This window comes from Lepidothrix coronata, unplaced genomic scaffold (assembly GCF_001604755.1).
Source record: "Lepidothrix coronata isolate B3197 unplaced genomic scaffold, Lepidothrix_coronata-1.0 Scaffold149, whole genome shotgun sequence".
Taxonomy (NCBI): domain Eukaryota; kingdom Metazoa; phylum Chordata; class Aves; order Passeriformes; family Pipridae; genus Lepidothrix; species Lepidothrix coronata.
In genome coordinates, this window is record NW_016690329.1 from 1,030,340 (window position 1) to 1,046,436 (window position 16,097).

At 43.7% G+C, this 16,097-nt stretch overlaps 1 protein-coding gene across 2 annotated transcripts in view; it reads right to left on the minus strand.

Annotated features, from left to right (window-relative positions):
- LRRFIP1 (LRR binding FLII interacting protein 1) overlaps nt 1-16,097 on the minus strand; it is a 112,623-nt gene that overhangs the window by 69,108 nt on the left and 27,418 nt on the right. The window contains exon 1 of one of the 2 annotated variants that reach the window (XM_017828523.1): nt 2,714-2,791. The exons of the other annotated variant lie outside the window; for it this stretch is intronic. Within the exon in view, the coding sequence (XP_017684012.1) occupies nt 2,714-2,758 (45 nt within the window). The 5' untranslated portion in view covers nt 2,759-2,791. Of the gene's footprint in view, nt 1-2,713; nt 2,792-16,097 lie in introns of those variants that run through there. 2 annotated transcript variants of the gene reach the window in all.

Genomic DNA, 16,097 nt, shown 5'->3' on the forward strand with positions numbered 1-16,097 from the left:
AATACCTTGATTCCTTGCACGCCCTGCAAACAGCAATGTTAACTTTACATTTCTCTCTGTGCTGACCAAACCAAAACAGGCTTTGCCTGGCTGACTTTGGCCTTCATCCAGTCCAAGTGCTCATCAGAGCCACTACCTGTAAGGGCAGTAGCAGAGACAGACACCACAGCCTGCAAGAGACGCTGCTGAACATTATAAAACCACCCCAAAATTCACACAGACTTCTGAAATTCACACTACAAAAGCTAAAACGAAAGTCTTTAGGTTGCCTAAGGCATAAATAACTATTTAAGGGATTCAAGTAAAAAAAACTAAAAATCACTAAGATTCAAGGAAGTGATCTTAAAATCATCTAAAATTCACTAGTGACTCAGCAAGCAATACAGGCCTCAATCAAAAGTGACAGATCACCGGCAAAAAACAGAAGAATAAAAATATGAAGCCTAATTGCACTCATTACAAAGCTTTTGCAACTTCCCTTTTATGAGGTATTGCTCATCTGACAAGAAGAACTGGCAGCTTCAGCCTTACTGAGCATGTCATACAAAAAAACACCTCCTAAGAGGCTTCCGTAAAGCCCTGTGGGCAAAACGAGAGGAGATGGCAACCACACTGCTGAGATGAACACGGAACTGTGCACCAGCTGAAAAATCATCACCTTAATTTCCGTAACTCTTCTCAAATACTACAAATATACACACTGAATTTTTGTCTTTTATTGCAGTTGCTCAGAATGACTTATAGCCACTAAGCCCTGAAACAAGTGTACCGTTGAACCGCAAAACACTCGTTGCTTTTGCTGGTCTACTTGACCAGGACTTGCTTAAGGGTCACTTCGGTTTGAAAATAAAAATCCAGTCCCGTGCAGCAGCAGATCCTTACCCTGACTTAAAGGAGTTCAGTGTATTTAGCTCTGAACAGGGAAAAAAATAAGCAGGTTGTAACCAGGTTCAGCACAACTACGTCTGAAAAAAAAACAGATACTAGATATCAGCTGGAAAAGATGAGAAGCATCTTCTGCCACCCGCAGCAGTGGGGAGAGGTGGGAGTATGAGATGTGCAACTCCTGAGGAGTTACCCCTCACACCCCCTTTTTAAATATCACTCCTGGAGACAAGGTGAGGTCTGGCTGCACCCATGGCCAGGCTATAATGCACAATGGTTACGGAAGCGATGGCTTCCTGCCCCAAGCGCAGCGTCGGGGAAGCTGCACGGTCATTATCATTTCGATGAGAGAATTATTTAGGTGACTTGGGAAGGTAGAGGCCAATGACACACATCCTGAAGGTGTGCATTCTCAGAGCTTTTCCCTTCTGAAAAGGCCAGGGGTTCATTGTTCGCCTGGCAGCCCCAAGAAACAGCCAACAAAGACAGGAAGTTATGCTGCTTTTTTTGAGTGAAAAATGACTATGTTGACTTGCCACAGAGTTACACATGTAAGACTTTTCCATCTATACAAAGCACCCCTTAATTCCAATGCACTCAAAATTACCTGTTTCTAAGACTAGTAATCAAAGTTAGTATCGTATTTTTTGTGGAGGACTGAAGTGTTAGTTTGCCAGCACCAAACCACACTCTGAAAAGCTCTCTGATCCCACTGCCAGAGAAGCTTTAAAACACAAGTCTGCCCAACTAAATTACACCTGCTTACTGTACACAACCACTATTATGTATTTCTGCAATAACTATTCTCAGGCTGATTTAAACTTCTTGCCAACGTGCTTAAGATACAGCCAGCCAGTCACTTTTGGGGCCAGCATAACTTTTTATGATGGATGCTGTCCCATACCAGTATTCTTCATGCAAAGGCTCTTCCTCAGATATTATACAACTGTTCATTCTATTTATCCAAGTCATATTTTATCAGACAAAAATCTGACAAGGTTTGTTGCAGTTCTACATAATTTAAAGCCTATTTAGACAAGCAACACTTGATTTGCAATAGTCCTGTAACATAGCTGACCAACATAGCTACCAGGTAGAACTAGTGCTAACCCATGGCAATGTTTTTTCCATCTCTACTTGAGCAACAAGTGACCTAAACCAGCAAGTTCCAGGAGCTCACGAGGAGTTATCACATGCTATTTAGCATTGAAACAAGACAGTCTATAATGACTTCTATGCTTAGAGGTCAAACGAGCATAATTATCTGACATATTTTGCATCTGAGTTATAAATACAAACACACTTTGCACCACTTACTCATATGATAATGAGCCTGTGAATCACATAGGGCTCGGTCAGTCCACATCCTGCTTTACTCCTCGCCTTTCTCTTAAATGCAAATTACTATTAAAAGGCAGCAGGTTGATGAATCTTAGCCTACACGTAAACTTAAGGATTCGCTGCTAATACCCACGTACCAGCGCCGCTGGCTTGACAGACCATCACCATAACAGCTCCTCTCCCTTCAATGCAGGGACAGCGGCGAGCCCCAGTGCCAGCCCGTGTCAAGGGATGATCAACCCTCCCACCACCATCTGACGGTCACACGGGGCTGTTCTGACACTTCGCTTGGAAAACGTTTTACAGGTTCCGCTGGCACGACTGCTCCCGGAGCAGACCGCGCAGCGAGCAGCTCACGCTTTGGTCAGCGATTTTCAAAAGCAAGCCTCGGACGAGCCCCGGCGGGGCCGGGCACCCGCGGCGCCGGCCGGCCCCGGACACCGCGTGGAGCGCGGGGCTGCCCGAGCCCCCGCACCCCCGGCCTTACCTGCTGCTGGGCGGCCGGGCTGAGGCAGTCGGCGGCCGCCTCCATGGCTCCCGGTGCGCCGCTGCCGCCGTCCGTCCCCGCCGGGAGCCGCCCGGGACCCGCCCGGCACGGCCCGGGGGCGGAGCGGGGAGCGGGGGCTGCGGTGCCCGGCCGGGGCCGCGCCGAGCGCTCCTGGGGCTACACCTGCCGCCGCTCCCGCTGGGCATCGCTGCGAAATCACCACGGAACCCACCACGGAAAGCGACTCCGGAGCGTCCGCAAGCCTTATCGCCTCCCTTTTGTGCCCGAGGAAGATGAACACCCCCGGAACATCCCAACAACTCGGCGCACGCCCGCCCTCCAGGCTGCAGATCCGCGCAGCTCCCAGCGCGCTGGCAGATAACACGCAGGACAGATGCTTATAAATATACATTCACACCAAGTGGCGTTTGCGTGGCAGAAATAAACCGCCTAATTGCTGTTAATTGCTGCGATTATATCGGTATGGTGGGTTGGGTTGTGTAGAGCCGATCTTAAAACAAGCTATCCACGCTGGATTAGATGGTGTTGGTTTTATTCTGTAAGAAATGGCATTACACGCTAAGCAAGAATGATAATTTTTAAAAGCATCTATTCGAGGTCTGACCATATTGCAGAAGCACAAACAGGAATAGTGGCTGGTCGAAAAAGAGGACATCCTGCATTTCAAAAGGTCTCTCGTGATGAGTTGGATGAGCCAAAACTACAGAAGGATTAGAGGACACACGAGAGCTTTTAAATGGGAAAATAACCCAAGAACAATTCAAAGCACTGTGAGAGCAGAAATCCTGGCTCCAGAGAAATTAGTGCCATCTTTTCATTCCACCCGATTTCGTCCAAACCATCTCTCGATTCCTTCTGACTTCACCCCAAGAGCACACACCTATCCCCCTCCAGAGGTCAGGGAGGAAACCATCAGGGCAGGGAGAACTGCCGAAGTTTAAACAGCTCATTTTATCCGTTCCCATTCTGCAGCAGCAACAATAGAGCACACGGAGAGTCATCTCTTCCTGGCACCGGATTTTCTCCGGCAAGCAAAACAGGTTGCTCCTTAGCAACTCAGCCCGCGCTCTCCTCCCCGCTTCAGCCGGCACAGGTCGGCGAGCCCTGCAAAGCTCCACCCAGCAACTGAGCTCAGTTTTTCCATGAGCTGCCAACCCAGTACAAGGAATCTGGTTCCTCAGGCTGGCAGAGCACACGCTCCCATGCTGCTGACAGTGTTTTAGCCAATTTGGAAGCGCTGGCACTATTTTACATTTGAGGGCAATACTTCAGCTGGTTTCACTGGCAGTCCCTGGACCCCAGCCATATCCCACTGTCCCTGGAAAGGCCAGACACACTTACCTTAAATAAAAAGGATTAGGGATGCCTAACTTGCACCCTGGCCCTGAGAGAAACCCTGATTAAGTCAGGTGAAGCTTTACAGCTTGTAAAACAGACTGGTTTTACATAAGTCATAGAACCACAGAATGGTTTGGGTTGGAAGGGACCTGAAAGCTTACCCACTTCCACACACCTGCCATAGGCAGGGACACCTGCCACTAGATCAGGTTGCTCCAAGCCCTATCCAGCCTGTCCTTGAACACTTCCAGGGATGGGGCAGCCACAGCTTCTCTGGGCAACCTGTTCCAGGGCCTCCCCACCCTCACAGCGAAGAATTTCTTCCTTATACCCAATCTAACTCAGCCCTCTGACAGTGTGAAGCCACTCCCCCTTGTCCTGTCATTCCAGGCCCTTGTAAAAAGTCTCCATCATTCCTGTAAGCCTTCTTTAAGTACTGAAAGGGTGCAATAAGGTCTCCAAAGTCATATATTTCAATAAACTCCAAAAACACCTGTTGAGTCTACAAGTTATTTTATTCTTCATTACCAGGTAAAGGATCCAACTCCGCTTTAAAAAATAAGTGTCAACTGTCTTAAATCCATTTCAGCAGGTGTATAAAAATAAAGAAAGCACTAGATACATAAATAATATATGTTTCTGTAAAGCATTTGTAATTTAAATCTACATTTAACAAACACTCATTTCATCCCCTGGTATTGCTCACACTGAAATCAGGAACCAGGCCAATGTAACACTATCAGGAAATGCTCTCCTTTCCAGGTGGTATAACCTTCAGCCCTAAGCCCGTTATTTAAGGCTGATAAAGTTCTCAGTCTGCTGTGCTTCCTTATCCTCCACTAGCAGGAGCAAAGACCAGCAGAGACCTGCAGCACCTGAAGGCAGGCCCTGGCCTGCCCTGCAGCAGTGCTTCCTATCCCAGCTGGCTGGCTTGCCTGGAGATGCTTCCTGAGTGCTGGCAACATCTCTGCTCTGCCCTGCCATGCCAAGCAGGTCTGTCTTTTGTGAACGGCCCCGAGTCCAACAGAAGTTATGCCTAATTTGCAGAGACTGCTCAGCATTTTGGTGCAGTAAACAGTCTCATTTTGGGATTCCTGCAATGCTTGGTGCTCAGCTGTAAAGAAGGCACTTCTGGACTATGGCAGCTCACCCCAAGGTAGCAGAGACCAGGCACTGGAGTTACTTCTTCAGGAAAAATACATATTGCCTTGTATGTAGAAGTTTTAACAGAGGAAAGTGATGTGAACTATGTGAATCTGAAGTATCATAAAAACTAAGCGTGACAAAATATGAATATTTTCATCTTAGCTTAAAATAGAAAATTCGTTTTGGTTTTCTTGGTTAACGAGAATTAAGCTCCCCTTACATTCACTGGCAAATCTGTAGTTTTTGTACTGTCACTTGGAAAATACACTGGCTTTACAAGGCATAAATTACCCCACATACACCTTTTCCTGTTTACTTTCAAGTCCATGTACAAGCAAAGATGTTTGGTTTTATTTGGTTTACTTGAGGAAGCACTTTGTACACACCTCAGGATAAACTCAAACAAACAAATGTGCTACAGACCTGCTGGGTAGGGAGTGAAGGATCAAGATGTCTTTTAAATGCAAGCAAACTTCTATTTTTCAGTAATACAGAGCTGACAGCACTCTGAACACATGCTTCAGCATCTTATGATTGATTTTACGGGAAGTGAGGCTCAGAATTCCAACCAGGTCCTGACAAATTCCCCAACACCATGAATTCTCTGTACACCCACATACACACTTTCTCTTCCTCAACCCTCCCAGTGCTCAACACTCCACTGGATCCTTCAGACACAGCTAAATAAAAAGCAAGTGCACACAGTTCTGTGACTACAGGAGCTGAGCCACAATCTAGGAAGCCAGTGATACATCTTACTTGACTGCTTGCCAGGGGGATTTAGCATCGTTAAGCTGATAGCAGGGATCTCTTAAATTCCTTGCCCTGGAGGTGCAGGGGACACTCACAGCACCTGGAGGACGTTGGCTGAAAGTGGGTATTAGTCTTAGCTTTTCTTTTTTTACCCCCTCAAAAATGCTGTGCCTATCTTGTCATACCTCCCTCCTATTCAGAAAGAAAGCCAAAGCATTCTGAAGCTCCGCTAAATATCGTGATAATTATTTATTCAGCACTGTCAGACAGTTCTTGTGTCCGTGCATTTCCCCTCTGAAATGGGACACTGGAAGAGTGCCATTAATTCTGGGACATATCTAAGCAGGAAGAACGTTCATTGTGGAAATATGCATTACATGTACTAAAATGCTAAACTGAGCCTAAGAAAAACAGATAATGAGAGACTTGGAGGGGGGGGTTTGGGGAAAGTCAGCTGACATTTTCAGAAACCTAGTGGCATAACTGCAAGTTCATCTTGGGTATGTCTAAGCAGGAAAAAAAAAAAAAGAAATTTACTGCACTTAAGACAGCAGCTCCAATTCCGATGACACAGACCCTTATCTCCCCAGGGAGAACACACCTCTCCTTTGCAAACACACACACACACACACACAAAATGCATGTGTGCACTCAGCACAATGCATTCCTCCACAAATGCTAGCCTAAATCCTAAAAAATCAGTTTTCCAGAACTGCACAGTTTACCCACAACTACCAAGGAGCTGCATCAAAAGGAAGAGGGAAAGATCATACAGTCATCCTCCAAGTATGTTACTATCACTAATAACTCCTCAAATTCCAAGGAAGCCTGGCCCCCAGCACAGCTCACACTCAATTGCTTATTTTTGTCTTCAGGGTGCCAGAGGTAGTTTAAGAGGCATGGAAGCAGGATTCAAGTAGGAATAAAGTAAGCAAAACCTTTACAGACAGGTTTAAACACTGAAAGAAACTGCACCATAGATCAGTCTGGCTCACCTCAGTATTAATTCATAAGCAATATAGCAGCCACCTCCCAACACTATCCATCACCTATGTACATAACTGAGCTTATATCACAGATATAAAATGAAATTCTGTCATGCATTTCCTGTACTCTCTTGAAGTAGCATCACTTTTGGTGGACTTGTCAATATTAGATTATTGGGTGGATTCAATCTTAAAGGTCTTTTCCAACCTACCTGATTTAATTTAGAATTTTGGTCATGACCCTCCATATCACATTTACTACTGCCTTTCCAAACAGTGGAAACAGACAAAGCAAGCCTCATTTTGTGGAGAGAAAAAAAGCTGAAAAATACTTTATATTAGAAGAAATATTTGGTTACTCTAGCTTTTTTTTTAAAATAAGGTTCAAAATTCTTCTAAGGTTCAAGAAAGTCTATAAAAATCTATGGAGTAACACCCATCTGGAGTCATGCAGACAGGAAAAATGACATATGCATCTCACTTCATCATCCCTGCCTGCTATGGGCATCCTGGCACCTTTGCAGCTCAGCTGGCAAAGTTAACAAAACCTCCTTGTAACCTGTAACCAAGGCAATGAACTCGAGTAAACACAACTAAGTGCTTCTTAGGAAAACAATGTCCGGTTTTCAGCACCAAAATGCACTGCCAGTATCAACAGATTATCTTCTAGTGAGGCTGGAAGGGAGGAGGAGGAAGGAAACTGCTGGACCAGGCGCAAGGGCCACACCACAGTCACATGGACTCTGCCAGGGAGACTGGGAGGCTCTTGGGTAGCCTGTACATGGCATGTCTGTCAGCTCAGGGAATCCCTTCAGCTTCAGAACTCAAAAGCAATGCTGTCATCAACATTTGGAAATCAAATATATTAATGCCTCTCACGAACATTTGGAGATCAAATATATTAATGCCTCGCTACTGTTGGAAAGCTTCTGAAATGTGAAATGTGGGTGTATGAAAAGCTACGTGATCTTCTTGTTTTAGAAGAGAGATTCAAGAATAGTTCCCACAAGCCAATAAAAATTCCTGTCCTAGCCTTAAGGTTTTCCATTCCTTCGCTTAATAAATGGGAAAAAAAAATCAGAGCAAAAAAAAAAGAGTTTTGGTTGGGAACATCTCACAGAACCTGAGTATACAGACATCTGTATAAAAAAAACCCAAACACAGAAGTGATCCAGTAAGAGCCTTTACTTGTAGAAAAGGGCTTCTCTGCTGGGGTATCCACAACATGAGGCTTTGCCATCTTCCAGGCTCTACCTCCAAACTAATCAGCTTTACAGAGTTGGAAGCTGCATTAACCATTTCCACCACAACTGTAAATTCTGTAATTTGGAAAACCAACAGTAATTCCAAAAAATACCACACAGAAGGACTGAGGTTCTGTGTACTTCAGTCCTACCTCATCAGGGACATTAAGTGGGGGAAACACATGGAGCATTTGAAAACTCTGGGAGTGCCATGGTTAACTCACCAAGCTCTCCAACTCAACACGCAAAAAGGCAATCAACATCCAATTCACAGTAAAAATCAAGTTCAAAAAGTCTTACAGCTAAACATCATTACAGTTTCAACCCAAATATTTGACTGTATACATGAGAGCACATTAACTAGTATGGCATCTTAAATTTACAGTGATCGCATCTTTCCCTTAAGATCCTCTGCAAACACTGAAGAATCTCATTATCAAACATCTTAGCAAAAAATTGACATTTCTCTTTGAGAAGTGTCCAATTTCCCCATACAAAGGGGATAATAAGGACACCTACAAAGGAAACCTGACCAAAAGAACTGTTGTGGTGTTTCCCATGACCACCCTAACTGCAACATAAACATATTTTTCTGAGTTGGACTCACTCACACCCTGCAATCCCACAGGAATGAATTTGGTGGGAGATTAAATGATAATTTTTTTCAGAGAAAGTTTTTCTTGCAAGGGCATTCCAAGAGTGATTTCTGGTTTTGTTTTTAAAGTTTCTCAGAATACCAGAGCTCTGTTTTTCTCTTTCCATTAATTCCCAAGCATCAGGAGCAGGGAGTTGGAACAGGCTCCCCTCTGACATGCTGATGGTGCTGTTGCAAGTTATCTGTGTTTAAGGGGTCAGCATTCTTGGTCCTCTTGCTTAACAGTTTAAGCCAAAAATTGGGAAGGGGAGGAGGGAGAGACACCCACGATTAATGAGGAATTTATACACGAACACTGTCCACTTTGGAGAAATGTTTGCTCATGCGTTTGAGAGGAAACCCATCTCAGAGATCTAATTTAAGCATGTGACCAGAGGCTGGAAAGTCTTGTTGACACAGACCTTTTTTGCCCCATAAAAGAGGAGAATGTTTATTCTGCAGTGAACAGCATGTACAGCTCTACAATGTAAGAGACAATTAAGGAGTTGCGTCCTACCTCATAAATTATATTGCCATGGAGTCACAAGGGCCTGCTGCTAAAAATACAGTCTAAACAATAACTGAGCTCCATCATGAGCTTGCATGGATTACCAAAGTAAATCCTGACACAAGGCATTGATCTCAAAGCACCTCTTAAAACTGAAGTATCCTGTAATCATTTCCATAGATCTTCGCAGTGGTTTAGAGGCATTTATTGTCTTAGTAAATGTTTTTGTTAGGGTTTTTTTGTTTTGTTTTTTTTGGTTGGTTGGTTCTGGTTTTTCTTTTCCCCTCCCCTTGGGGTTTAAAAGTGACACTTGTAAAATTTACTGACTATTCAGGAAGGTTATAGAGTCTCTTTCCCTCTGCTACTCGGTCACGTACATTCTCACACACCCTCTTGTTGACAGCTTCTTCAGTGGCTTGCACTGGTGTGGTACCTGCTGCAGTGTTGGGTTCCCCTGAATACTGAGGCACTGATTTAGCTGCCACTGGCTTAGCTGCAAACTGGATTCCGCTTTCAGACACACTGGACTCATGGTAGGAGGGAAAGGAAAAATGCTCAAAGCATGTTCCTCAATTCAAACAAACCCTCTCCATGAGAAAGCTCTAGAGACCTCAAAGCAGCTTCAGGGACAAGATTAGGAAAAAAATTACGAAATTCTACAGTAAATCAGTTCTGTAGAATCTTACAAAAAAGATATTTTCATAAGTAGCTCCAGAGCCTGGAGAATGTGAAGCTCATTGTATACATAGGGTGCACCACTTCCACTGCTATTTAGTAATTAATACCTTGTCCCATTTCCATACTCTGAAAAAGCAAAATAGGGATGAAAGCACAATTCCAGTATAGGGTGATGGCAGGCAGCTCTGCAGCAGTGTGTTACAGTTTTAAACCCCAACCGATTTTGCGTAGGTGATGTATTTGTCAGAGGACCAACAAAGTATCAACTAACCACATTTACATCACTTCTTCAATTGGCATTTTCTCTCTAAATAGCTCTAGTCAGTAAGTGGTTGCTCCCACAAGAGAAGAATTTGGATACTCCTCTTGGAGCTGTTACCTCCAAGAGCAAACCCACATGTTTTATACACCCCGTGTAATACTGCACTCAGGTATTTTAGATCAAGACTGTTACTCATGTAAAATAGTTTTGAGGGAGTTGACACTGGCTTTGGAAACAGCTGGATCACTCATACCAATAAATGAATCAGAAATCATACCTAGAAGGAGAAAAATAAACAAAACCCACTTGACAGCATTAGCAAATATGGACTGGAATTTCACAAGGAAAGCATAAAAAGCTTCCCAGCGTTATCTCGTGAAATAGTTATTTGCATGAAGCTGCATCCAGTCGTTTCTTCCACTTGTTTCATCCAACTTTATAAAAAGAGAAGCTTCTCTTTTACAGTGACCCCAGTGATCCTTTTAGTTTTCCCTCTGTGACATCGGCAGCATTTTGCAGTGACTGTTTCCCTCATTTAAAACGTAAATAGAACCGAACCTCAGAACACACAAGTAGAACGGTTGTGTTCCAGAGTGCTTTTTAAATACTGTATTTCTCTTTGATTGCAGAACAGCCTCTGTAATTAAAGTCACACAAAGTTCACTGCTGACTTTAGAGGGCTTAAAGCAATCTGGCAGAAAGAGGGTTGTATGTGGACAGGGTGTACCTAAGGGAGGTAAGAGCCTGTAAAACCCACCCCAAAGTTAGTCCATGGAATGTACACCTCAAAAGGTTCTAAATCTTTCTTCATTACAAAATGTGTATATTGGGCATACTGAATTTGCACACATACAAAATTAATTCAATCACTGGTACGTGTTACGGAAGAGCAAACACATTTGTCTTGACCATAAAGTAAGCACAATAACCCTACTTGGAGCCTGCAGTAAACTGCAATATTTCATCCCCTTTCTTTACAGCATAAAGAAATGCAGGAGGCTGGGGAGGGCTCCAGGGCTGGGCAAATGCCAACACCTTTTTGAACATGGACATAAACAGGGATTTTTGTTCCTGACTGGTAAACATATTTGAAGTATAAATAAGAAGTGAAATTCAGGGACTACTACAAGCAATGTAATCTGTGGGGATCGCATTCTGGTCCCCATTGAACTGCAAATTTCATCTGAATAAGAGCTGGCAAATATGGAACACAGTTCTGCACTTACAGCACATTAAAATGTATCTACAAACTCCCAGCAAATGCTTAAAACAATGGTCACACTACTAGTTCAGAGAAAAGAAACCACACATGTTGAAGTAAAGGTTACTGACACTGTTGCAGGGACTGACACTCTGTGACAAGAAGTGATATAAAGCATTAAGAAAGGGCATAAATATAAGATTAAATTCTTTTTGGTTTCTCACAACCAAGTCCACCTGCTTTCTGGTTTAATCACCTTGAAAAAAAATAAAATTAACCAAAACCCCACTTGCATCACGGTAAAAACAAATACATTTACAGGGTATTGAGTCCACCAGCACCACTGGGTCTCCACAGAGGCATGGACTTTGCATGCAGGCAAATTTCAGTTTGATATATTCTTTTAAGGCCAAGTGAAATGAAGATGAGAAGCTTCAGGTCACCCATTGAATACTCCCCAAAGTCTAGGGGACCAAGATTTAATGCCCATATTCCAGTTCCTGGACAGAAACAGTTCAACATGGGTTAAGTGATAGAAACTGAACAGTTTCCAATGCTGAGACAAATCATATCATTATTCTGAAATTGTCTAAGACTGGAAATTAGATCATGTGAACTGCCGTTGTTTCAGCGTCACACTGATGTGGGCCCTTCCCCTTTTGTAATAGGTCAGAACAATTTGACTTTTAAGCTTCAGTGGGAAATTTCTGAAGAGTTTCATGCCAAGAACTACTCAGTGAACTTGCACAGGTCTTTGCCATCAATTAGGAGCAATTCAGAATTCCACTGCATTTCAGTTTCTTGTCCAGAGAACAGAGATTATATGTCCCCCTTGAAGAAAAAAACACAAGTAGTATTCTGAAATCTTAAGACACAACACACTACGTATAGAGATTTTATGACAGGAGAAAGTACAAGAAAAAAAATTTTTCCCCCACCTACAGCATTTGCATTTATTGAATATACAGGACAGCACATGGGAGGCAAACAAAGCTCTTTCTTGGAATTTAATTTTCAATAGCAACTTGCATAACAGCAGCGCTCTGCACACAAGGGCACTAGCCCGTGGAGTGCAACTCAGAAGCGCTGACTGCAGGAGAGGAGATGTAAGAGATCTTAATGTTGCCAGTACAGCAGGCACTTGCTTGCCAAGTTTGCTACAGCTGACACAGGCTTCTCTCTGCTTTGACAAAAAAGTAAATCATACTAAATACTAATAGCACAGCCAGCAAGATAAGTCCTTGAAAAAAGGACTCCCTCCTGAAAAGTCTGCAACTGTCCAACTGGGCACTACAGTCACAGGACTCATCCCACCAGGTTTCACTTACACAAGTGATGTCAAATCTCTGGGACTGGGCCAAAGCTTTGAGCTCCTCTTTTTTGTTCCTCACGCTGTGTGCATTAGTGTAGAAACATTGCAGGTGTGGTTCATTGTAGCCAACACCTCCTGAGGCAGACTGAGGGATCCCATGAGTGCTGGGTTTCTAAAGTTCTGGCACACCATCCCATTGCTCATCACTGGTGAGTCTGGTTTAGTTCCTTTCCCCCTTCCAAGCTGATTTAAAGCTCTATCAATGAGCCCCCCTAGCTCCCGTGCTAGAACTCCTTTTCCCCTCTGAGAATGGTACCTCCCATCAGGTGTCAGCAGACCAAGTGTGAAGTAGATCATCTCATGGTCAAAAACCCCAAAATTTCTCCAATTAGACCAACCTTGGAGCCAGTTATTGACCTGATGGATCTGCCTATTCCCCCCAATATTATTCCTCATTATCAGAAGAATCAAAGGAATCACTACCTGTGCTCCTGATCCCTCAACCAATCATCCCAGGGCCCTGAAGTCTCCTTTGATTGCCCTCAGACTTGTCTTTGTTATTTCATCACTGCCAGTTTGAACAACCTATAGCAGGCAGTAATCAGAGGGCCTTACTAGACTGGAGAGTTTTCCAGTAATGTCCCTTATCCGAGCCCCAGGGAGACAGCGGACTTCCCTGTGAGTTGGGTCCGGTCTGCATATCAGACCCTCCCTTCCCCTTAGAAGGGAGTCTCCCATTGCAACTACTCTTCTTTTCCCCTTAGCAGAGGAGGTCTTGATGTGGGGTACAGGTGGTGGTGTTTTAGGAGGCTCCTCTGTCCCAGAAGGACCCTCGCCCATCTCATCAGTTGTTTGGACTTCTAATTCCAGAGCCTCATACCTGTTGTCGAAGGTGCCAGTCCTACTTGTAAGATTCTGAGAAGGAGGAGGAACCTTCCTCCTGGTTCATGCAGTGACCTGTTTCCAGCCTTCATCTTTAACAGACCCTTGACTAACAGTTCCTTGACTAATTACCCTGCAGGGTTCTGAGTCCACCTGCTTCTCCACTACAATGGAAGCTCAACATTCCCGAGAGCAGAGGGTTGCCACACTCCAGGTCGCTCGTACTCCCTGGAGCCATTTAAATGTCCCTCTGTTGCTCCTGGCACTGCTCCCTCCTCTCCCAGAAGGCTGCCAAGGGATTAGGGGTCATGGGGCTGCTGCACAGGTTCCTGAACTCAGAAACCTTCCGTACAGCTGGATCTCACCCCCCGGACTTCCCTTCACTCAGGGCTGCTTCAGCCTCGGTGACTGAGGCTTTGTGTAGGTCTCACCGTGTTTAATTGTGAACTCCAAGCTTGCTTAAACTGGCCTGAACCCCACAAGAGGGAGCAGCAATCAAGCAAACAAACTTCTGTGTTTCTGAATCAGAGACAGTACTTCCACCACACAAGGCTGGATCCCTGAATCCTCATTATAAATGTTTAATTACCTGGTTAGTCGGTCACTGAGGATGTGGTTGGAAATTACTGGCACCTTTTAATCCGACCTTGGGATAACAAAGAGAGCAAGAGACCACACAGAAGGGATACTCCTCAGTATTCCTACTGACAACAACATGGCAAGTCAGTCTTAAATTATTGCCATTCCCTAATACATTTCAACCACTTATGTGAAGAAGCAAACCAACAAAGGTGGCAGGGGAGTGGGGATATTTAAAATTTGTATTAAGCCTCCAGATCTCCCAGACTCTCAAAAAACTCCACAAATCCTAGCTAACTTTATTTTGTCAGTAATTCCTATTCTGTATGCTCACTCTCTGCTCCAGTAATACTTTTGAAGAACTCCAACAAAACCCACAGGGTTTTTATTTTAACTACCAGCCTTTCAAAAGGTAACAGCTTCCACCTTCAGCATCACTTCAACACAGCAGAAAAAAAAAACACATTAAGAGGTTTAAAAAGGTTCACAGTATTATTTCTTGCAGGCTCCCAACCATCTTGTTTCTAAGGGGAAGAACAGACAGCAACATGCTTTGCTGACAGTTAGATGGTTTTTAAGTAGGAGCATCTCAGAGCTCAAAGCAGAAGCTGAGGACTCAACTAAATGCTTTTTTAGAGGCAGAACCTCCGGCATCGCTCTGTCTCCTACCTCCCAGCTCAGTATTTCAGGACCTATTAATAATTTATTGCCTTTTCTTAAGAGCGGGAATTGTAGAGAGAGCACATTCAGCTATAAATTGCAGTAGAGAGAGGAGACTGGCAGAAAGTTTTTGACAGAAGAATACTTTGAGACAGAATTTCTTTTTTTGTGTGCTTCAATGCCGTCCCAGGAGGACCAACAAAGCACAGCTGAGCAGGTCACTGTACAAGAGCCACGGCATCACTCAGCTAAAACCCATCATTAGTTCTCCTGACAGCTCCTGGAAGGTGTGTTTAGTCCTCTTGTCATCCCCGGAGTATTTTCTGTTACTGCTCTCCCTTCCCAGGTTTCTCCCTCTGGGATTATCCACAGTGCCCTCAACAGGTTTTTGTTATATTCACACCCTAATCACCTGAAAAAGGGGGAAAGTAAGAATCTGAATTTAATTGAAGCTACGCTTTTGATCATAAAAAAAAAAGTGAAGATTTAACATTCACCTGCCAATATCACAGAAACAAAAAAACCCAAAAACCAACACAAGCCATTTTCACATGTTCTGGGTTCCTCTGGCAATAGACCTTGCACACATCCATTGCTCCAACAGAGACTTTAATAATAGCTCTGACTGTCCCTTATGCTTCCTTGATTTTTTAAAGCTGTCTGTTATGGATGCAGAAATACTTGGAGCTACAGACATACAAAGCATAACTGGTTTTAGAGGCACATCTGCCAAAGAATATAAGATTTGCTGGTAATCATTCAAGAATGGTAATGTTAAATATTATTCATAATCACAATAGTTTACTACTAAAGTTGGAGTAGGCTTTTAGGTTATATGAAAAAAAAAAACAAACACAATACATAAGGAAGTTATACAAAGAATAACTTCCATTTATTTTCATAGCTCTGACAATTTCATGGAGAGTAACATTTCCAAAATGATTCACAGCAACTTCTTCCAAGCTTAAATGATGCTTACAGCCATGTCACCTCACAGTCAGATAGCACAAGAATTTAAACCAGCTAAAATTTTGGGAAAAGACCTCAAAACTTTTCAAGTCGCCAGAAGCAATGACGCTTCAATAGGCAGGAAATCTCCCTGGCTCAACAGCACCAATTAAGCAGGGAAGAAACAGAGTTCTTTGAAACCTGAGATGCTGCTTGAAAGGAAAAAGAGAAT